Here is a 23,685-nt window from a genome sequence, read left to right as displayed (position 1 = left end):
GAGCAATCATAAGAACGCAACTCAATCCTATCCTTGGCCAATGTACAAACATGCACATTTCCCAGTGGGGCCACCAGGTAGTAATTGAGCCCAGGTCATTTCTGCAGCTTCCCTAGCCCAGTGGTATTAGGTTTTGGGGCCAGACACCTGCCTTTAATGGTGCTTTGCTTCCCTATGTTCTGCAGGAATGTGGATGCCAATTTTAGCAACATCATCACCCTGGCAGCGATGTGTCAGTTCAACATAGACTGGGGATCAAAGTCGTGACCAAGGATGAGCTTATCCGAAGAAATTCACTAAGCCCTGAGGACACTGCAAATCATCACCTCAGAGCAAGTTATTATTTAAATGGAGCAAGATTGCAAAGTGCTGCAGTACAGCGGGACCTGTGGGTATTTGTGCATGAAACATAAAAGGATAGTATGCAGATATAGCAAGTGATCAAGAAGGCCAGTGAAATCTTGGCCTTTATTGCAAAGGGGATGGAGTATAAAAGCAGGGAAGTCTTGCTACAGTTATACAGGGTATTGGTGAGGCCACACCGGGAATACTGTGTGCAGTTTTGGTTTCCATATTTAAGAAAGGATATACTTGCTTTGGAGGCAGTTCAGAGAAGGTTCACTGGGTTGATTCCGGAGATGAGGGGGTTGACTTATGAGGAAAGGTTGAGTAGGTTGGGCCGCTACTCACTGGAATTCAGAAGAATGAGAGGTGATCTTATTAAAACGTATAAGGTTATGAGGGGGCTTGACAAGGTGGATGAGGAGAGGATGTTTCCACTGATGGGGGGAGACTAGAACTAGAGGGCATGATCTTAGAATAAGGGGCCGCCCATTTAAAACTGAGATGAGGAGAAATTTCTTCTCTCAGAGGGTTATAAGTCTGTGGAATTCGCTGCCTCAGAGAGCTGTGAAAGCTGGGACATTGAATAAATTTAAGACAGAAATAGACAGTTTCTTGAGCGATAAGGGGATAAGGGGTTATGGGGAGCGGGCGGGGAAGTGGACCTGAGTCCATGGTGCAGGCTAGAAGGGCTGAATGGCCTGCTCCTGCACCTATTTTCTATGGATCAACCATGATTGTATTAAATGGCGGAGCAGGCTCGAGGGGCCGTATCACCTACTCCTGCTCCGATTTCTTATGTTCTTATGTTCTTACTATTCCTACCACTACAATCACTAGTGGCAGACCTATAACTATCAGTACTTCACCCTAATATTACACAATTCAAAATGCTCTCTCCAGATTCACGACTGGATAGAAATTTGGGTGCAATGCTAATCACAAATATGTATGAAATCTCTTTTGCCTACAATTTAAAGCCTGTTTTAAACAGGTTCATGCTTTTCATAAACTAAAGTGACATTTCATGGGAATGCGTTAATGTTACTGAAAACACACCGTGCGATTTCACCCCCAAATCTGTAATTGCACTGCGGATGTTTTTAATTATTTACAAGTGGTCACAGTATGACAAATTCAGTGAGGTCATGCACCTGGTGGAAGGTCAGAGAATCAAGCTACAGTGCTCCAGTCCAACCCACCCAGATGCACTCCCATCTGGCAAAGTTCTGCTCTCGGAGCACCATTTCATGATTTGAAGCAGTATTATATTTCATATGTGATATAATTTTGCTTCACTGAAATCCTCATGATGTCGATGCTAATGCTGCCCCAACATGTGTTCATCTGCGAACGATTCATTTTCCCACAAGCAAAGATGCCTTGATAAAGCACTGCTGCTTGGCGCAACATTTCATTTATGCGATAAGCATTCTTTAAACTAAGACTTAAAACTGAGACCTTTGTGTGAAATGCAAATTTGTCGGTGATTTAGTCACACAAGTACACTGTAACTTTCCCATTTTTAGCAGAATGAGGTATCACACCTGGGATAATGGATAGATAGCAGAAGCCTCTTGACAGTAACAATTTTGTACATAGTAAGATGTCTTTAGGTGCTGCTGGGGAGTAAATGCGGTTTTAAAAAGGATTAAAAGGATGTTAAGAGCTACATGAAGATATCGAATAATATGCACCTGACGTATGTTGCACAGCTGCAATGCATTGTGGGATTGAGATGACATCAGAAATAACAAGAAGTATGAGTTGTTTATGTATATCACCCGAAGGTAAGATACTTGAGACAAATTTTGGCATTTTATTCTGTACAATCTGTACAAGCTTAGCGTTGCTAGCTGTTGATATTTTTGGGTTTCATTTTCTAATGACTGGATTGTCACAGCCAACAACACTGGACAAAATTAAAAATAAACACAAATAAGTAAGCTGAAAGAAAAAAGGGAAATCTAAAGCCATTTACTGGCAGGAGGATGTTAAGATGTAATTAGCATTTGCGGTGTTTTCAACTGTTGTATGCTGTACAATAGAAAACAACAGTTCAAAACAATGTCTTATTAATTTGGGACATGAAAATCTGCAATAGAATGAAAAAAAGCATCAAGCTATCAAGTTCATTCCATCTAGCAGATTGACTTCGAGTTAGTCCCATCTATTATCCACTGATTCCCTTATTCTCCAAACCACAATCCCATCTGCCAATAGTTCGTCTTAGATTGTAAACCTAAAGGGGAACCAGTGGATGTAGTGTATTTGGACTTCCAGAAGGCATTTGACAAGGTGCCACATAAAAGGTTACTGCACAAGTTCACAGGGTTGGGGGTAATATATTAGCATGGATAGAGGATTGGGTAACTAACAGAGAACAGAGAGTCAGGATAAATGGTTCATTCTCTGGTTGGCAACCAGTAACTAGTGGGGTGCTGCAGGGATCAGTGCATGGACCTCAACTATTTACAATCTATATTAACAACTTGGAAAAAAGGACTGAGGGTAACTTAGCCAGATTTGCTGATGATACAAAGATGGGAGGAAAAGCAATGTGCGAGGAGGACATAAAAAATCTGCAAGAGGACATAGACAGGCTAAGTGAGTGGGCAAAAATTTGGCAGATGGAGTATAATGTCGGAAAGTGTGAGGTCATGCACTTTGGCAGAAAAAAATTAAAGAGCAAGTTATTATTTAAATGGAGAAAGATTGCAAAGTGCGGCAGTACAGCGGGACCTGGCGGTATTGTGCATGAAACATAAAAGGTACAGCAAGTGATCTGGAAGGCCAATGGTATCTTGGCCTTTATTGCAAAGGGGATGGAGTATAAAAGCAGGGAAGTCTTGCTACGGCTATATAAGATATTGGTGAGGCCACAACTGGAATACTGCATGCAGTTTTGATTTCCATATTTACGAAAGGATATACTTGCTTTGGAGGCAGTTCAGAGAAGGTTCACTCGGTTGATTCCAGGGATGAGGTGGTTGACTTATGAGGAAAGGTTGAGTAGGTTGGGCCTCTACGCATTGGAATTCAGAAGAATGAGAGGTGATCTTATCAAAACGTATAAGATTATGAGGGGGCTTGACAAGATAGATGCAGAGAGGATGTTTCCACTGATGGGGGAGACTAGAACTAGAGGGCATGATGTTAGAATAAGGGGCCGCCCATTTAAAACAGAGATAAGGAGTAAATTTCTTCTCTCTGAGGGTTATAAATCTGTGGAATTTGCTGTCTCAGAGAGCTGTGGAAGCTGGGATATTAAATAAATTTAAGACAGAAATAGACAGTTTCTTAGAGGATAAGGGGTTATGGGGAATGGGCGGAGAAGTGGAGCTGAGTCCATGATCAGATCAGCCATGATCTTATTGAATGGCGGAGCAGGCTCGAGGGGCCGTATGGCCTACTCCTGTTCCTATTTCTTATGTTCTTATGTTCTTTTAAGATACAACAAAAATGGGTCCAATTACCTACAGATTTACCATACTGGAAGAAGGAAAGAATCTGCACTGTATCACATGCTCAGGATGTCCCAAAGTTTCTTACAACTAATAGATTACCTTTGAAGTGCAGACAAATGTAGCAAGCAGATTACAAACAGCTAGATCCCACAGAAAGAAAATGAATGAGTGCATAATCTGTATTTAGTCGTATAATTTTTTAGGAAGGAATATTGGCTTGGAGAAAGGAGAGCTTGCCATCAGATCTCTTATATCCACCGGAGCAGGCAGGTGGGGCTTTGGTTTCACACCTCTTTCCATTGAAGTCAATGGAAAGGAAAACCAAGTGGGATGTATAAGGATATGCTCCCGCCAACGGTGAAAGTGAAAATCTACCCAGTTTCGGCCAAATTAGATGCAAACCCACAGCCCTCTCTGTCTGTTCAAGTTCATTTACTCCAGACTACAATCTTTCTTCTAAAATCTTAATAATCAGTAGCTTCTAAATGTTTAAGCATATTTTCTTGATTTACTTTAGCTTCTGCTTTTACTTATTTCCCTATTCATTTTAAAATGTGAATAAAACTATCTCATTCTGTCTTGCTGAGAATAAAGTTCTCAAATGTATAGCAATGCTGGCGGCTGCCCAAGTGGATGGTTAATTCGATGATGGATTGGTGGAAAGAATCCAGATGTGCATGTAGGAGCTTAGAACGTTGCCTACTATAATGAAATTCAAACTATACAGTAATGGATTTCTTGTAAGGCATTATAAAATGTAACTTAAACCGCTAATTTATGGTAATTTTATAGAACAAGAGGGAGACATGCTTCTCTTGTTCTCATAGATTTTAACAGCCACCAATCAAAATGGCAGGTGGACAAATGTTTGTTTTGATTGATGTTTTGCAACATGGATTATTTTAGCAGGATTTTTTTTTAAAGCCAGGGCACATCTACAATAATGCTGCCTGCATACCTCTCAAAGTTAACAAATGATTTACACACTTTAAACTGCGAACATTTTGTGAATCCAGCTGTTGACACTGGCAGAGAGGTAGCTGCACAAGCTGGAGACGACCCATCGCTATCAATGCTGTTAAATGTAGTGTAGGACCCGCCCAGTAAACCGGCAACACTGTACAGTCTGTGAGCCTACTGTAGGTGTAGGATTGCCAAGCCTCTGGGATTGTCCCGGAGTCTCCAGGAATTAACGGTTAACCTCCTGGTCACTGCAACGGGCAAATCCAGGAGAAAAATTAAAGGCTGTTAATAAAAAATGTTTTTTCATTTTCTTTGAACAGTTATAAAATATTGGAGATGGGGGAGAGGGGGAGTAAAAGGCTGGGTAATTGGAGGCTGAAGGTCATGTGATGAAATCTCCAGGAATACGTCCAACCAGAGTTGCCGACCCTGAGTAGGTGGCAGACCTTACCAGTACCATAGCAACCACTCCAGTGCAGTGCTGAGGGAACGCTGCACTGTCGGAGGTGCCGTCTTTTAGACAAGACATTAAATCGATGCCCTGTCTTCTCTCTCAGGTTAACGTAAAAAGATCCCATGCCACTATTTCGAAGAAGAGCAGTGGAGTTATCCCTGGTGTCCTGCCCAATATTTATCCCTCAATTAATATAACAAAAACAGATCATCTGGTCTTTATCACTGTTTGTGGGAGTTTGCAGTGTGCAAGTTGACTGCCGCGTTTCCCACATTACAACAGTGACTGCACTCCAAAAGTACTTAATTGGCTGTAAAGTGCTTTGAGATGTCCGGTGGTCATGAAAGGCACTATATAAATGCAAGTCTTTCTTTCTTTCTATTGAGTTCCCAAGAGGATTACAGCTCAGAGCTTAACTGAAATCCATATATTCTTTAGAAATGACTTGCAAGTTCCAGAATAAAAAGGATGTGAAAAAGAGAATAAACCCTGGACCCTCCTTAGCAGGCTTCCCATGTCACTAGCCTAATCCAGCTGTGGATTGCTCAAATATTGTCTCAGCAGCAGATTTAGTAAAGAAGTTGTCTCATTGACCCTCCATTGTAGATTATGTGCATTGTGTGAGGGAGAAATGCTATGACCTTGTTAAGTTATGGCACACCAATAAACAAAGGGGACAAAGGATTTGGCAATATGTCGCAAAGCTTATGAACCTATGTATAGCCACTGTGAAAAACCAAATGGAGATTGGGGGAAAAAACAATCGTGGTTTCCAAAAGATCACTAAAGCAAGACCAGAATATTATTGTAAAGTAGCAGTAGAAGACAGATTCAGATATTCAGTTAATCATTGATCATTTTCCTGTACCTTCATGACTACTTTTTAAAATCAAAATGAATGCACAGATGGAAATGTCTCAGTGCTATCACTGAGAACCTCGCAGTGAAGGTGGAACAGTTTAACCATATGTCCAACCATTTCATTCATGGCAGATAATCAGTTTGACAGTATAGAAATGATCCAGCCTGTGCAAACTGGACCACCGGTTACTATAATGTAAAGAAAAGATTAGGACAGTATTGATGTTCTGCCACTGAATATTATTGGCACATTTAGTAAATAGTGAATCACATCATACTTGCACGTCAAGCTAAAGACATACATATGAAATATAATTATTGTACTAGCTTTAACTTTTGGAATAATATTGGATTCCAAAAATTGTACATGGGAAGCTGAATGGATTAACCTGTTTTAAATACCAAGATGACACAGTAGGGTTGAGTAGACTATATCAATATTTATTTACTGTATCGATGGGTATATGTATCAAAATGTACATATTTTTATGCTATTAACTATCAAATATAACCTATTAATTCCAGAGGTCTTGCATTACCAATACATTATTCCTTGAGCCTTTGTCATATGATCCATCAACTTTATGACCACCAAAGTTCCAAATAACTTCCACTACAGCCTCCTTTTGTGACAATAGAAGGAAAACATTGCAAAGGTAATAAAACAAATTTTATACAAGAAAAAAATACATTCTAGTCTCTTTAGAAAGAGCATCTGATGTCTCATAATAGATTTTTAATGATTCAACTTCCAATGTTGAATTCTGGAAATAAACTACTCAAGCTTTGCTCTAACGATTTACGGTTTAATCCGAACACCTTGATCGAATCACTGGCTTGTAATGCTGCTATTATGCTAAGTTGACTGAATCATGTTAAGCAAGTCGACCACATTCATGCTAGCCAGGTTACACTCACCACAAATTATATAGCTCTCAGGTTTCCTCTCGATCTTGGACCACGTACAATCAAGATATACATGGTGCATACCATATGTATCTCCACATGTCCAAGTTTTGAGAAAACCAGAGCTGTGTGTGTATATCTGTGTGTGTGTGTGGCCCACATACACTGGCTACATTCATTATATCTAGTACTGGCTCAGTCTACTGGCCTGAGGGGTGAATATAAAGGAGAGCCACTGCATGTTAGGGCACAGTATGGTCTTTACACATACTGTATTCTAGGATTTTGGTTTGCAGCTGTGATAGCCATACTTCATTTTTAGATTGCCACCATAGGTGGCTCAGACAAAGCTGAGTGTGATTCAGCCACTCTATAGTATGATTTTCCCACTCAAAATACACTCAATAGCAACAGCTAGTATAACATAAAGTTAATTCACTGATGAGCGAATCATATCCAATGTTTGCTAAAAGTCTTTTGTTGGTCTACAACCAATTTCCATTCGGACTTAAGTGAGTAACCGTTCTCTTTGGGAGGTAAAACAAACTTGGTAGTATTTTACTGCAGTGAAATTCAGCAACATTTCCCAATGCATATGAAATACAAAAGTAAAATATTACCGATTCTCAAGTATCTTGAAACTTACTGAAACTTTAGAATATTATTTTTAGCGTATTAGTTTCAGTAGGCAAATTGTAAAGAACTTTTTTCAATTTGTTGAGGATTAATACTGGATAATTTAATTGCTGTAAACTGTCAAATTTTAGAACTATGTACAATGAGACTGGTCTCATGTTAACCAGATACATAATTTACTACTATCTAAAAGACATTCCATTGTTGGAAATGTAATGGTGTTTTAATTATTGCGCTTAAACCCCATGTTGAAAGTTACATTATTTCTTCTCAATCAGCCAATTTCTCAATTTCCTATTCTTCATTTAAGGAAACAATCAAGATAGCATCTCCGCCTATACAGATGCTGGGAGGTAGGGAGGTAAAGATTATAATGGAGGTGGAACAAACCCAGAAATGTGTACAGAACTTCATACTTTCAAGGCCTGAGTTTCAACTGGTTGTTTTTTTTTAGAGGAGCTATGTAGTGAATAAACAGGGATCAATTTGGATAGGCAGTATTAATGGAATACTTATTTGACGTTTCTTTCCTATGTCCCTCCATGCGCTCTCAAAGCTCAGCTCATCCATGAGATCCACCTCCACTTCCTCAACCCCATTCTCATTAAACTCTTAACCACCCAGCTTCTCTCCTGGCCACTATACTAGCCGACATTGTAGATGGTTCTCTCTCCTTAGGCACTGTCTCCCTCCCTTTCAAATCCACCATCAACCCCATGCCCAAAAAGTCCACTGTCAACACCTTTGCCCTTGCAAACATATCATTCCACCTTCAATTTCCCTTCCCTCTCCAAAGTCCTGAATGCATTGACATCACCCAGATTATGTCCATCTGTCCCGCAGCTCCCTGATTAAACGTTTCCATTTAGATGTCCATCCCTGCCACTGCACCAAAATGGCCGTAACCAAAGTCATGAACAACATTATCTGTGACAGTGATTATGATGTATTAATTCTCCTTGTCCCCTTCGACCTCACTGCAGCCTTTGACATGGTCAAGCACAGCTTTTTCCTCCAATGTCTCTCCTTTGTTGTCCAACTCAATGGAGTATATTCAAGGCTGCGGATAAATAGAGTTTTGGATTCTAGGAGATGTTAAACCAAGGCCCCATCTACTCTCTCAGGATCTCATTGCACTATTTTGAAGAAGAGCAGGGGAGTTATCCCCGATGTCCTGGCCAATATTTATTCCTCAATCAACATCACTAAAAACCAGATGATCTGGTCATAATCACATTGCTGTTTGTGGGAGCTTGCTGTGCACAAATTGGCTGCCACATTTCCCACATTACAACAGTGACTATCCTTCAAAAAGTACTTAATTGGCTGTAAGGTATATTGGGACATCCTGAGATTGTGAAAGGTGCTATATAAATGCAAGTCTTTCTTTTTATGTTTATTATTTGAGGCGAACAAAATGAAAGGCACGATGAAGAGCGAGCAAATATAAAAAGGAAAAAAGTAAAAGCAAATGTGGATTCAGAAAAGGAGTTATATTTTGAGGAACAGTAATTGTTATATTATTTAAATTATATATCTGTATTTTTTCCCATGGTCTTCCTGCTGCAGAAGTGTAGGTATTTCATAGAATTCCCTATCATTTAAAAAAGGTGAACAAGCATTTTTAATACTAGCAAATGTTAACTTTTATATTGGAACAAAGCTAGATTTACCAAAGATACCAGCATTTCCTGCTAAACCTCAGGGCAACAACAGTGCCAGCATATGCTAACTGGATATTTCACATCTTCAAAATATTAATGCAGTGTCATTTTTAAATAGCGTGTAATGTTTACAATGAAACCCCGCCATGAAAAATGCATGTACAGTACACATACATATCTCATAGGAAAGAACAATAGGAATGTGGAAACATTTTATCTCTAATAATAGTTTGTGCCAAATAAATTTTGATCATACTTAGTAAACTTTACTTTTATTGAGTGCCAAATATGATGCAGTTTCCCATAAGGATAAGCATTCACACTTTGTGCAGTTTATAACCTAAACAGATATGCTTTGCACAGTAATTGAGTTTCAAAGGTTTAGTTAAAGTGCATTGTTCATTGATACCAAACAGTGTGTATTCCCATCAGACTCCTTTTACAATACTGCGGTTATGTGCCTAGAAATGTAGTGCTGCTTGGATCAATTGGGATTTTCTCAATTTCCATTTGCCGTTTCAAATAAAAATTTGCACATGTCACAGCTGGACATTGATACCAGTTAAGCATCTGTTTTCTGCATGGGAAATATTGAAGGAATCATTATTATTGCCGCTTTTTGCCATTCCCGCACATTACACCAGATTATCTGATTAAAAGCCACGCATGCCTACCATTTCCTTAGCCGGATTGTCAATAACAATACAAAGGGATTTCCCTATTTTCTAAAAGGAAACTAGAAGGCAAACTAGACTTGCAAGCACAAGTCAATGTTTCAAGATGCATTTCTACAATACTGCTGATCTGATATTTTTAGCACTAGAATGCAGAACGCAGTTGTCAAGGCCGAAGTTATACTGCAGGCTTTGCTAGACTATAACTTGCACTTTGCCTGTCCTGGAAGAACTCTGCAAATACATATTGGCCCAGATTTTCCTGTAGCAGGGCATCTAATTGCATCTGCCACTAGTTAGATTTGCTCTTGCACATTTCGGCGTTTAATTTTTTTTGCGTAACAAGTTGCTGAAAGTGCGAGCTGACCACCGGCGCATTGAGGGAAACTGAACATCTGGGACCTGAGTGAACAGGACAAGCGCCTGTGTATCTCCTTAACCAATCAGATTACAGGATTGTGAAATTAGCAGCAAAGAAGTATAAATTAGAGTGGGTGCTTTCAATGTCAAATCAGGTACAGGAAGAGAAATAAAAAGATGGAAAGAAAGACGGATTAAGAGAGAAAAAAGGACAGAAAGGAAAAATTTTAAAAATGTTTTCACATTTTAAAAATCTCCAACAATTAAAATATGATGGAATGAGACTCCACACTTGTAATAGTTAATTTTCAGGGCCAGGGAGGTTGACTGGTAGTAATTAACAATTATCATGTGGTTAAAAGAGTACTTAAGAGATTGAAATGGACAATATTTAACTTTCTGCGGCGACTTTAACTCGTATCTATTGCGCAAATACAGCAACTTCACGCCATTCAATGCATTTCAATGGTGAGGCAGACAGCGAGACGCCACTGTCAACAAGGGCAGACATCGACGATGAGGTCCAACACCGTCAGTTCCGCAAAACTAATGGTGGAACGCCTCATCTAGGACCGCAACTTTTCTATATCCGCGTTTAATTGTGCATCTGCCCCTAGTCTAAAGTTGTTGTAGATTTTACGCATAAATAACAGCAAGTGCGGTTTGCCTCACCGTTAGTTTGACAGCAAAATCTGGTCCATTCACACAGATCTTGGGGGAGTACATTTTTTTAAATGAAGGAAGGGGGTACTTGTCATTAAAAAGGACTACATCGAAAATGCCCGGCAGATCCAACGGAGAGAGACTGTGCACTTTATATACCTGGCTTCGCCCTGGGACTGGAGTTATAATGGCAAAGTCCAAGGTGGTGAGATGGTCTTCTGAAGAAATCTCGCGTCCTTGATCTAAAAGCGTTGGGGGCGAGATCTTTCTCCGGAGTTACACGCACATACATCCCAGACCAGTTTGCGTGCAGGTGGAAGCGGCAGTGAATATATGTGAATCAGGTCTACTTGAAAGTGTTTGTATTCAACACCTAATGATACGGATTCGCTGCCGTACAATGCCGTGCTCAGATTCGGTGGCGGGTTGGATTGTATAAAGATGGCAATGTATTTAAAGTATAGGGACAACTTTCACTTGCTCCTGATGGCAGTAATTCCCCTTAGCTGCAATGCATCCTGCAATACCACTGGACCTGCCTCTGTCTCATGCCCATGCCACTGCGAGAGATGTTGAATGAGAAGTCTTCCCCCAACCCCCCTTGCCCCTTACCTTGTACACAGTGATGGGGATGTCGATGATGATGTGGAGTAAGTCCCCCAAAGCCAGGCTGGCGATCAGGATGTTCGGTCCATTCCTCATGTATTTGTTTTTGTAAATGATTCTCAAGAGAGTCGAGTTGCCTATGATGCCCACCACGAACACCAGGCAGGAGACGATGGTGTTGATGTATTTGAAGGTGCCCCTGATCTCGGTCCGCTGCTTGCACATCGGGCGGTTCCTGCCCCGGGTGCCGTTCGGGCTGTGCTCGGGGTTGCTGGCGTTGAGCAGGTCCTGGTTGGAAGAGCCGTGGGGAGTGAGCGCGCTGGATGGCGAGCTGGACGGGTGCCCCTCCGCACCGTGCCGAGATTCGGTCTGGCCCTGGACGGCGAGGATCGATGTCTCCCCAAGGGTGAGGAGGATCAGCAACACGATGGCTCCAGAACCGAGCATCCTGCCAGTCCCTACACCTTCTCCTTCAGCACCAGGACAGTCACTGACAACGGAGAGCGTCCCCCCCGCCCCCTCCTCCCCCAACAAACTATAAAGGGGAGGAGGAGCTGGAAGAGAGCAAAAACAAGGAATTACAACCCAGAAAACATCCAACCAATTTCACCGGCTCATGTCATGCACTCGCAGACGAGATGGGGACGGGTTCCAATCCGTCACGACTTTTAACTGGTGAAATACATTTAGAATCAAATCTTCCAGTCAAAGTTCAGTCTACCTCCGATAAAGTGGACTGGGTTTTACTGGAAGATAATTATTTCCCAAATGCACCCAGTAGAAACGGCGAGAGAGGCTCCCTATTAGCGAGCTCATGATGTATGAAGCACTCTTTCTATGTTTAATACTTCACAAATAAACTTTCTCCTCGCTTGCCACCGATATGTTCGTGCTGAAAACATTTTGTTTCGCTCACAATCTGCTGAATCTTCAATTTTTACCCTGACTGGCCTTTCTCAATCCTTCCTAAATCACACTTCTGATTTATTTTCGACAGAATTCGCAGGGTAATTTATACTTACACAGATATTCGGATGAAAGGCTGAGGAGTTGTGTGTGTGTGAATGTGCCTGGATAAGTCTTGCAGCGCTGCTCAAACAGATGTCAGATTGCATACACACACACACACACACACAGACAATGGTTGGAGATGGGGCCAGGAGATCACTTGCTGGCTCTGTCTCTGTCTCCCACTCAGTGATCCCTGGGGCCAGGAGATCACTTGTTGACTCTGTCTCCCACTCTGTGAGCAACTTTTCGCCAGGCGCTGCTCGCCGTTTCGCGGCGATCACAGAAAACCACTTTTATTCCCTCCGACTTTCTCCATCAATCAACCCAAGACCCCGCCCGCTGCCAAGACTCTGCATCACTGGCTCTCGGATCCCAGCGAGAAAACGGCATGTTTTTTTTTAATTTCCCATCTTTCTCCGAAGAGTTTTTCCCCAAGGTTTGTGCCGGGCTCCCATACACCAGGGCAGGTTTACATTACCGTCAACTCCCCGAGTAATGATAACTCACAGGGCAGCGCCCACCTTAATTTCACCGATCAGATCAGAGGCAGCAGAGGTTATTTTGGAACTCGCCCCTGGATTTCGCATCAACTTCATGTTTTGTCTGTTTATGAGCTGAAGCAGTGTGTCACCCTAGAGCTCGATTTCCCCCGCACATGTGCAAATTGGCGTGAGACTGCAAAAGCAGCTCGGATCTGAAGAAATCAGTAAACGTCAGAAAGATACAGACCTCACAGAAGAGTAAATCTGTTAGCCATTGTCAAACCCCTCCTGACAGAAACGTAGAATTGATTCGTCTTCTGACACAGAATGCAGAAAATAAACGGTGCTCGTTGACAGAAAACATTACAAATAGTCATCTGATCTTAATATTGAATTTAACAACTTCAGACCCTAACTAGAGATTCAATTTTCCCTCTGGCAAGAGATGTTGGCAATGTGGGAGAATGTTCTGATATTTCAGGGGATGGAGAACTATAGCCCCACCTCCAACTTCCCTTTCCTCTCAAAAGTCCTTGATGTAGCCTTCCAAATCCATAGCCATCTTTCACACAACTCTAAGTTTGGATCTCCAATCAGGTTTCCAACATTGAACTCTGAAATAGCCCTAATAAAATTCACAAATCACATGCCCTGTGTCCACGATGCACTATCCTTCCTCATCCTTCTTGACCTGTGTGCAGCCTTTGACACGGTTGACCACATTATCCTCCTCCAATACCTTTCCTCCATTGCCCAGCTGAGTGCGACAGCCCCCACTCAGTTCCACTCTTACCAAATTCCCGTCTTTGCCAGAGAATTTTCTGCAATGGCTTCTCCGCCACCTCCCGCACCGTTACCTCTGGAGTCTCACCAAGGCTCTATCCTTGGCGCCTCATATTTCCCATCTACATATTGCCCCTCATCATCACCATAGGCAGTCCCTCAGAATCGAAGAAGACTTGCTTCCACTCATAAGGTGGCCGGACAGTCCAATACGAGAACCACAGTCCCTGTCACAGGTGGGACAGGTAGTCGTTGAGGAAAAGGGTGGGTGGGACAGATTTGCCGCACGCCCTTTGCGCTGCATGCACTTGATTTCTGCATGCTCTCGGCGATGAGACTCGAGGTGCTCAGCATCCTCCACTTAGGACGGTCTTTGGCCAGGGACTCCCAGGTGTCAGTGGGAATGTTGCACACTTTATCAGGGAGGCTTTGAGGGTGTCCCTGTAACGTTTCCTCTGCCCACCTTTGGCTCGTTTGCTATGAAGGAGTTCCGAGTAGAGCGTTTGCTTTGGAAGTCTCGTGTCTGGCATGCGAACAATGTGACCTGCCCAGCACAGCCCCTCAGCAACACATGATGTCAGGTTCCACATGTACACTGACGACATCTTGGATAAGCTGCAATTCCCTTCAATTAAACACGGGGAAGACGGAAGCTGTCATCTTTGGGCTCCGTCACAAACTCCATTCCCTCGGCACTGATTAAGTCCCCCTCCCTGACCACTATCTCAGCCTGAACCAAGCTGTTCGCAAACTTTCCATCCTGCTTGATTCTGAGCTGAGTTTTCAACCCCATTTCTCTCCATCACAAAGAATGCCTACTTTGATCTACATAACTTTTTCACCCCTGCCTCAGCTTATTTGCTGCTGAAGCCATCATCCATGCTTTTGTTGGCTCGAGAATCGACTATTCCAACGCTCTCCTGGCCAGCCTCCCTTCTTCCACCCTCCACATAAACTTAAGCTCATCCAAAACTATGCTGCCCATATCCTAACCCACACCAAGTCCCATTCATCCATCACCCCTATGCTTTCGGACCTACATTGAATTCCAGTCCACCAATGTCTCAATTTTAAAATTCTCAATCCTCATGTTCCAATCCTTCCATGGCCCTATCTCTGTACTAGTCTCCAGCCCTCCAACCCTTCAAGAACTCTGCGTTCCTCCAATTCTGGCCTCTTGTGTATTCCCACTCCCTTCGCCCCAACATTGGTGGCCGTGCCTTCAGCCTTCTAGGCCTTAAGCTCTAGAATTCCCTCCGTAAATCTCTGTTATGTCTTTAATACTCTTATGAATGACTCCGCGAGGTCTAGTATTTGACTTGAGCTGTTGTGACCTTAGTCCCATTTATTGTAACTCCAGAGTGAGGCACAAGCATGGTGGGCAGCTTTTTATACTGGGCCCTGCACACCTATGCAGGTGACCCTCAGGTCTCCCACCACAGTGCCCACTGGTGGCACACCTTATGTGACTATACAGTTAGTATACAGTTAGTCTACATACATGACATCACTTCCCCCCAAGTCTTTAATGCAAATTGATTCATACATTGATGGTGACCTGGGCTTTGCTCTTCCTGGTTGACCATTGGAGGGTCACTTCTAGCTTGGGTGGGTTGGTAGTGAGATTTGTTGCCGGTGGAGATCCCCGTTGTTTCTGGTTGTGAGTCCATGACTACTCCAATCTCCCCCCACACAGAGATCATGCTAATGGCCCATTACATATAAGTTTCATTCAAGTTCATCACATGGGTTTTACATTTGCATCTTGGTACATTTGTTGGGTGGATTACAGTTGCGTTTCTTTTTGTGTGGTACATTTACATGATCAATACAGGTATATCAGTACAGATACACAAGGACAGTCTAGATCCAGCGTGGCCGGATGAGATTTGGGTCGTCTGGTGGTGACACAGCGCCCCATGCTAGTGGGTCTGTGGGCGAGGTGAGCTCATTTCACTCGAATTGCCAGAGCTCAGAGCTCTTGCCATTACTCCTAGTGTCAGGCAGGCCCAAAGACAGCTGATGTGTCTGTGACCTCCCTGTCCTTTTCGTTTGCACAGTGCCACTGCTGCTCCCTGGGAAGCGGTCTGAGCGAGTGAGCGTTTCGTCTAAGCGATGGTGGGGCTGCCTCGTCTTGTCTAGCAGTTCGCAGGGGACTGCTGACTTGCTTTCCTTGAGGGCACCGTTGTGAACACTCTCTTGTTTGAATCCTTGCTGGTCCAGGTCCCGTTCAGAGGAGCCGTTGCGGGTGACCCTTTGCTCTTGGGCATTGCCATGGTGGCGAGTGGGTTTGTGGTCTGCGCCTTTTCCACCCGGGTGGTGGCCGATGGTAGCCGACTGTGAGCATAGGCGCAGTTTACCATTTCTGGCCCATAGCGGTTCATGCCATCAGGTGCCTGCAATGTTAAACCAATCTGAGGCAGGGTAACGCTACCGGTTCCTCTGCTCTCAGGGGATCATTTACTCTGCGGCTTGTCTACTCCTGTCAGCCATGGGGACACTTTATGATACATCGTTCTGGTCCCAGGGATACAAGCTACAGCATTGGGTAGCCTGCTGGACGTGTATACGACCGTTAGGTGTTTGCCCGCTACATTGGCTGATTGCAATTTGCAACCGACATCGCTCAACAACATTTTGTTTGTTACAGCTGGACTTTTACATTGGTTACCAATTTCAAGCAGTTCATTCAAAAATGGCGGGTTGCTGGCCTGCTTTAAACTGGCCTTATTACTTTTACCCCAATCGTCTTCCTTGCGTGAAACCACGTGTCATTGCTCCATTAGCGCTGCACCTTGTGGTTTGGATGCCATCTTTTCCCTGTCCATGATGTCGACTGCCGTGATCTTCTTTCCCAGGGATTCTCTACTGAAGCTGGGAAGGCGCCCTTGGATTGATTCTTCCTCCCAGGAGTCCTGCCACTGAAACTGGGAAGGTGCATTCGGGTCGTCTTGGCCAGATCATCACCATGCAGTCGTGATGAATGGTCTGTGCCTCGGGGGCTGCGCGGATCTGCTCTCTGGTGCCTGGTCCAACCGAAGGTGGGGGCTTGCTCTGCTTCTGAGCACGGAGGATGTCGATCGCTGGAGGGATGATGTCTTCCCAGTTCCAATGAATCTTCCCCATCCATCTTCTTCCAAGTAGCGTTGGTCCACCACCTGAAACAATCCACAATGGTAAATTGTGCACCGCGCCATCATGGGATACACTTACATCCGCATTACCAACAACTGATATCAGTTCCTTGGTGTAGGTGCATAGCTTTGCCTGAACCGGGACCAGCTTGGGTCATTCAGCTTGATCGTTCCATAGCCTCTCAAAGGCTTCCTGGCTCATTACTGACTGACTTGCCACCGTGTCCACTTCCATGAAGACTGCAACGCCATTTATCTCAACTTCCATTATCACTGGAGGACAATCTGTGGTGCAGGTATATACTCCATACACTTCTTCCTGGGACTGAGCTGCCTCTCTAGCCATCGCCTCGTAATCCGTGCTGGATTCACAGCCATCTGCTGACTCCTCTTCCATGTAGTGAGTCACAGCTCTTTTGCACATTCGCTGGAGGTGGCCCTTTGTGCTGCAGCCTTTGCACACATAGTCTCTGAACCGACATTGATGAGCCCAGTCATTACCTCTGCAATGCCAGCATGGTGCTACTTGACTTATGTTTGCACCCCTCGGCGGACTCTGAGTTAAAGGACTTGGGGACCTGTATGCTCTGCCCTGGGCAGATTCATATTCAAAAGTTCTGCCGGTGAAAGGCGCCATTCTATTTACAGTACTTGCCGGGTTTGAGTCCTGAGAGTGAGTCATCATCTTCTTGGAGCTGCAGCTTGAGGTCATGAATGCCTGACTGATGCTGATGGCCTTCTGCAGAGTGACGGTGGTTTCGGCAGACAGTAGCCTGTGAAGAAGGGCCTCATGACCGATGCCAATTACGAAGACGTCCCGCAACGCATCGGCAAGGGATGCGCCAAATTCCTGACGGTCCTGCCAGCCTCCTGAAGTCGGCAGCGTACTTCGTGATTTGCTGGCCCTTGGGGCAGCGGTGGTGTGTATAAAATCGATGACTGGCCGCGAGGATGCTCTCTTTCGGTTTGAGTTGGTCCAGAATTAGCACTTTCAGCTCCTCGTATGACTTGTTTTCTCTGGTGCAAGCAAATCCCTGACGAGGCCGTAGACCGCAGGCCCACAACTGGTCAACAGGAAAGCTCTGCGCTTATCTGCCAGCGTGGCCGGATCATCCCCTACCAGGTCGTTTGCTATGAAATATTGGTCGAGCTGCTCCGTAAAGGCTTTCCAATCTTCACCCTCTGAGAACTTTTCTAATGCACCAACGTTAGTCATTTTTGTGTTAAAAATTTGTAATCTCGTCACCAGTTGTTATGTCTTTAATACACTTATGAATGACTCCACGAGGTCTAGTATTGTATTTGAGCTGTTGTGACCTTAGTCCTATTTATTGTAACTCCAGAGTGAGGCACAAGCATGGTGATCAGCCTTTCATACTGGACCCTGCACACCTATGCAGGTGACCCTCAGGTCTCCTACTGCAGTGCCCTGTGGTGGTATATCTTATGTGACTATACAGTTAGTATACATGGTCTTCATACATGAAACTCTCCACCCGAGTCTCCTCCTTTAAGACGCTCCTTAACAGCTACCATTTTGACCAAGCTTTTAGTCAACTGCCCAAATACTTTCTTCTTTGATTCCGGCATCAATTTTTGTCTGATTACGCTCCTGTGAAGTTAGCAATCTCGTTGTGCGAGTCCCTTGGGGAAGAGTGACCATAATATGGTGGAATTCTACATTAGGATTGAGAATGAAACAGTTAATTCAGACACCATGGTCCAGAACTTAAAGAAGGGTAACTTTGAAGGTATGACACATGAATTGGCTAGGATAGATTGGCGAATGATACTTAAGGGGTTGACTGTGGATGGGCAATGGCAACAATTGTACATCCCTGTCTGGCGTAAAAATAAAAAAGGGAAGGTGGCTCAACCGTGGCTATCAAGGGAAATCAGGGATAGTATTAAAACCAAGGAAGTGGCATACAAATTGGCCAGAAATAGCAGTGAACCCGGGGACTGGGAGAAATTTAGAACTAAGCAGAGGAGGACAAAGGGTTTGATTAGGGCAGGGAAAATAGAGTACGAGAGGAAGCTTGCAGGGAACATTAAAATGGACTGCAAAAACTTCTATAGATATGTAAAGAGAAAAAAGTTAGTAAAGACAAACGTAGGGTCCTGCAGTCAGAATCAGGGGAAGTCATAACGGGAAACAAAGAAATGGCAGACCAATTGAACAAGTACTTTGGTTCGGTATTCACTAAGGAGGACACAAACAACCTTCCGGATATAAAAGGAGTCAGAGGGTCTAGTAAGAAGGAGGAACTGAGGGAAATCCTTATTAGTCGGGAAATTGTGTTGGGGAAATTGATGGGATTGAATGCCGATAAATCCCCAGGGCCTGATGGTCTGCATCCCAGAGTACTTAAGGAGGTGGCCTTGGAAATAGCGGAGGCATTGACAGTCATTTCCCAACATTCCATAGACTCTGGATCAGTTCCTATGGAGTGGAGGATAGCCAATGTAACCCCACTTTTTAAAAAAGGAGGCAGAGAGAAAACAGGGAATTATAGACCGGTCAGCCTGACATCGGTAGTGGGTAAAATGATGGAATCAATTATTAAGGATGTCATAGTAGCGCATTTGGAAAGAGGTGACATGATAGGTCCAAGTCAGCATGGATTTGTGAAAGGGAAATCATGCTTGACAAATCTTCTGGAATTTTTTGAGGATGTTTCCAGTGGAGTGAACAAGGGGGAACCAGTTGATGTGGTGTATTTGGACTTTCAGAAGGCTTTCGACAAGGTCCCACACAAGAGATTAATGTGCAAAGTTAAAGCACATGGGATTGGGGGTAGTGTGCTGATGTGGATTGAGAACTGGTTGTCAGACAGGAAGCAAAGAGTAGGAGTAAATGGGTACTTTTCAGAATGGCAGGCAGTGACTAGTGGGGTACCGCAGGCAGTGACTAGTGGGACCCCAGCTGTTTGCATTGTACATTAATGGTTTAGACGAGGGGATTAAATGTAGTATCTCCAAGTTTGCGGATGACACTAAGTTGGGTGGCAGTGTGAGCTGCGAGGAGGATGCTATGAGGCTGCAGAGTGACTTGGCTAGGTTAGGTGAGTGGGCAAATGCATGGCAGATGAAGTATAATGTGGATAAATGTGAGGTTATCCACTTTGGTGGTTAAAAACAGAGAGACAGACTATTATCTGAATGGTGACAGATTAGGAAAAGGGGAGGTGCAACGAGACCTGGGTGTCATGGTACATCAGTCACTGAAGGTTGGCATGCAGGTACGGCAGGCGGTTAAGAAAGCAAATGGCATGTTGGCCTTCATAGCAAGGGGATTTGAGTACAGGGGCAGGGAGGTGTTACTACAGTTGTACAGGGCCTTGGTGAGGCCACACCTGGAGCATTGTGTAAAGTTTTGGTCTCCTAACTTGAGGAAGGACATTCTTGCTATTGAGGGAGTGCAGCGAACCAGACTGATTCCTGGGATGGCGGGACTGACATATCAAGAAAGACTGGATCAACTGGGCTTGTATTCATTGGAATTCAGAAGAATGAGAGGGGATCTCATAGAAACGTTTAAAATTCTGATGGGTTTATACAGGTTAGATGCAGGAAGAATGTTCCCAATGTTGGGGATGTCCAGAACCAGGGGTCACAGTCTAAGGATAAGGGGTAAGCCATTTAGGACCGAGATGAGGAGAAACTTCTTCACCCAGAGAGTGGTGAACCTGTGGAATTCTCTACCACAGAAAATTGTTGAGGCCAATTCACTAAATATATTCAAAAAGGAGTTAGATGTAGTCCTTACTACTAGGGGGATCAAGGGGTATGGCGAGAAAGCAGGAATGGGGTACTGAAGTTACATCTTCAGTCATGAACTCATTGAATGGCGGTACAGGCTCAAAGAGACGAATGGCCTACTCCTGCACCTAAATTCTATGTTTCTATGTTTCTATGTTTGAAGCATTTTACTATGTTAAAAGCGCTATATAAATGCAGGTCGCTGTTGTTGTTGAAAGGAGCAGATCGTGCTTGGGAGAAGGCCATCCATCAGAACACTGTGCTGACTAGACGGTCTGCACCCTTTTTATTGACCTGTTTCTTATTCTTCCAGGCTCCTGATCTTCTGGAGGCTTCCCCACTTTGCTAGTTTTGCATGCTTCCCTTTTTACCTGCCACTCACCTATTTAAACCATTCACACATTCTCTGTGTCTTGCATACGTCTTTAATTTCTCTCATTATTCCTCCTATTATCTCATGCTAATATCATTTCTACCATTTAACCTTCTTCAGTTCTCCACTTCGCAGCCCATTCTTTTTCTTCCGGTGTGTGTGTGTATGTGTTTGTGTTTTCTCTCCCCTTCTCCTTCTTCTGTTCCTTTTAAAATGATTACTATCAGTAATATCTTCCAGTCTTGACAAAGGGTCAGGACTGATGCTGCCTGACTTGCTGAGTGTTTCTGGTATTTTATCTTTTATCTACAAGTCTCCTCAGGTTTACTATAGCTGTATATATCTATGACATGAACCATTGTCAGTCCAGTCAGATAAAATCTTTAGCCTGATAACTGCTTATAAGTGTACTGAGAAGCATACATTCAGCTGTAGCTCAATGGGTAGCACACTCGCCACTGAGTTAGAAGGTTGTGAGCACAAAAATCTCGGCTGACACTCCAGTGCAGTGCTGAGGGAGAGCTGCACTATCCGAGAAGCGGTCATTCGGATGAGACGTTAAACCGATGTCCCATCTGCTCTCTCAGGCACTATTTGGAAGAAGAGTAGGGGAGTTATCCCTGGTGTCCTTGGCCAATATATATTCTGAATCAACATAACAATAACAGGTTATCTGGTCATCATTACATTGCTGTTTGTGGGAGCTTGCTGTGTGCAAAATGGCTGCCGTGTTTCCTACATTACAACAGTGACTACACTCCAAAAGTACTTCTGGGACGTCCAGTGGTCATAAAAGGTGTTATATAAATGTAAATCTTTCTTTTCTTTCTGTATAATTTATAGAGCTTAAAATAGAAATTAATTATCCAACTTTTGTTTGGCCAACCGGGTGTTCTAATAAGCCCATAATCCCTCACTATGTTTCAGACTTTAGACCAAGCTACTAAATAATGTGAACCAGTGAAGGCTTCTGTTTGCACTATACAGAGTGCACACTCTCTCCCTACAGGGTCACCGCCCATGTACCCAAAGCTAGAGAGTTGAAGTGCAGGTTGGCAAAGCTAAACTTAGGCTTCTTTTGTGGTCACTAGGTTAGCATAAGAAGGATAACAATTTGCTCTATGAAGAGATAGGATGGATATGCGAGAACTGAAAAGATATGTTAATGAGAGACTTTAATCAACCAAATATAAACTGGGAAAATTCAAGTTGATTAGAGTCAGCATTGGTAGATATACTGCATGTGTCTTTATGGCCCAGCATGTTAGGAAACCATGAGTGTCAATTTTATTTTGATCTGGTATTCGTAAATGGCCCAGAAAATGTACAGGAAATGGAAGTCATACCGGAGGAGGGTCGGGAACAGAGTGATAAAGTTTATCATGACTTAGGAGCCAAAACTGCCGAAACTTAAGAACCAAGTACATCATTTTAAAAGGTCTACACTGAATGAGATGTGGGAACAACTAAAGCAAGTGGAATTGTGGAGGTTGTTCAACAGCACTTCACTGAGTGACCAACTTTAAAACTACAATGCTGAGCATGCAGGAAAATATATTGCCAAAAGCAATAACCTCATTCTCAACAAACGTTACCCTAAATGGGTCAGCAAACAAATTAAAAGTGAGATAGAGAGGAAACTGACACAAAACGGCAGAGAGAAAGGGAAAGGGACACACTGGAATGAATTTCAGAAATACATAAAAAAAAGGGGAGAAATTCGGGTCATTAGCGCCTTCCGTTAGCACCGCCACTAATGACTCCCGTTCGGCGTGAGTTTAGCGGCGGTGGTAACACATAGCGTCCCGCACTGCTGCGCCGGCGATGCTGATATCATCACCATGCGCAGTGCCCCATTAGTGCCCCGGACCCTAAATTGGATATCGCCCCCTGAAGCTGCTCTGGGCGATGACAGCGACAGCTTCAGGGAACGCGTACCGGGCGGCGGGCTGCTAGCGGGGCGGAAGTTAAAAGGGAGGTGACTGGCTGTTACTAAAAAAAAAATCCCGATGTGCTTTGGACGCGGGGTCCGTGCTGCGATTGGTCAGCCCGGCACTCTGCTTGAGAGACGGGCTGTTGGCGCAGCACCCCCGCTGCCCGGTGGTCCAAGTAGGACCCTTTTTTTCCTGCAGAGTTTGCAGCTTGGGTCCTTCCCTTTAATTCAGGGAAGAGCCCCTCCTACGCGGCCCAATGCGTAGCGCTGCTGAACCATGCGCCCCGCTTCCTAGCTGTGCGCCCCGCTACCGCCCCAGAAAGGATGTGGAGTGCTTGAATTAGCGCTCCACTGTCTTTCGGGGACAGTAACCCCAATTTCCCGTGAGAGGCCAGACTTCTGTGCCTGGTGCAAAGTCTCGTGCCTCACAAGTGCTACTGCCCCCAAATGGGGCACACCTGAATTTTTAGCCCAAAGCTTTCATCTAGGCAAAGAAAGCGCTGGAAAAAAGTATACCCACTGAAGATAAGCATAAGAGTTTAAAAAAATTCAGTACCACAACAACCCGAGGGCAGTTAATGAAGGATAAACATAATTAACGATGCAAGTTA

The 23,685-nt window shown here is 43.9% G+C and overlaps 1 protein-coding gene across 3 annotated transcripts in view; it reads right to left on the bottom strand.

The window, feature by feature from the left end:
• Positions 1-12,912, bottom strand: part of LOC139274948 (endothelin receptor type B-like) — a 33,887-nt gene extending 20,975 nt beyond the window's left edge. The window contains exons 1-2 of one of the 3 annotated variants that reach the window (XM_070891704.1): positions 12,619-12,912; positions 11,603-12,086 (exon numbers count right to left, since the gene is read on the bottom strand). In XM_070891704.1, coding sequence (XP_070747805.1) covers positions 11,603-12,043 — 441 coding nt within the window. In that variant the 5' untranslated portion in view covers positions 12,044-12,086; positions 12,619-12,912. Of the gene's footprint in view, positions 1-11,602 lie in introns of all 3 variants that reach the window. The other 2 variants (XM_070891703.1, XM_070891702.1) reach the window with 2 other exon arrangements.
• Positions 12,913-23,685: the final 10,773 nt, after the last annotated feature.

This window comes from Pristiophorus japonicus, chromosome 10 (assembly GCF_044704955.1).
Source record: "Pristiophorus japonicus isolate sPriJap1 chromosome 10, sPriJap1.hap1, whole genome shotgun sequence".
In the NCBI taxonomy this organism is placed as follows: domain Eukaryota; kingdom Metazoa; phylum Chordata; class Chondrichthyes; family Pristiophoridae; genus Pristiophorus; species Pristiophorus japonicus.
Note: the sequence above shows the minus strand (reverse complement) of the source record. Positions and strands in the feature narration are given on the sequence as shown.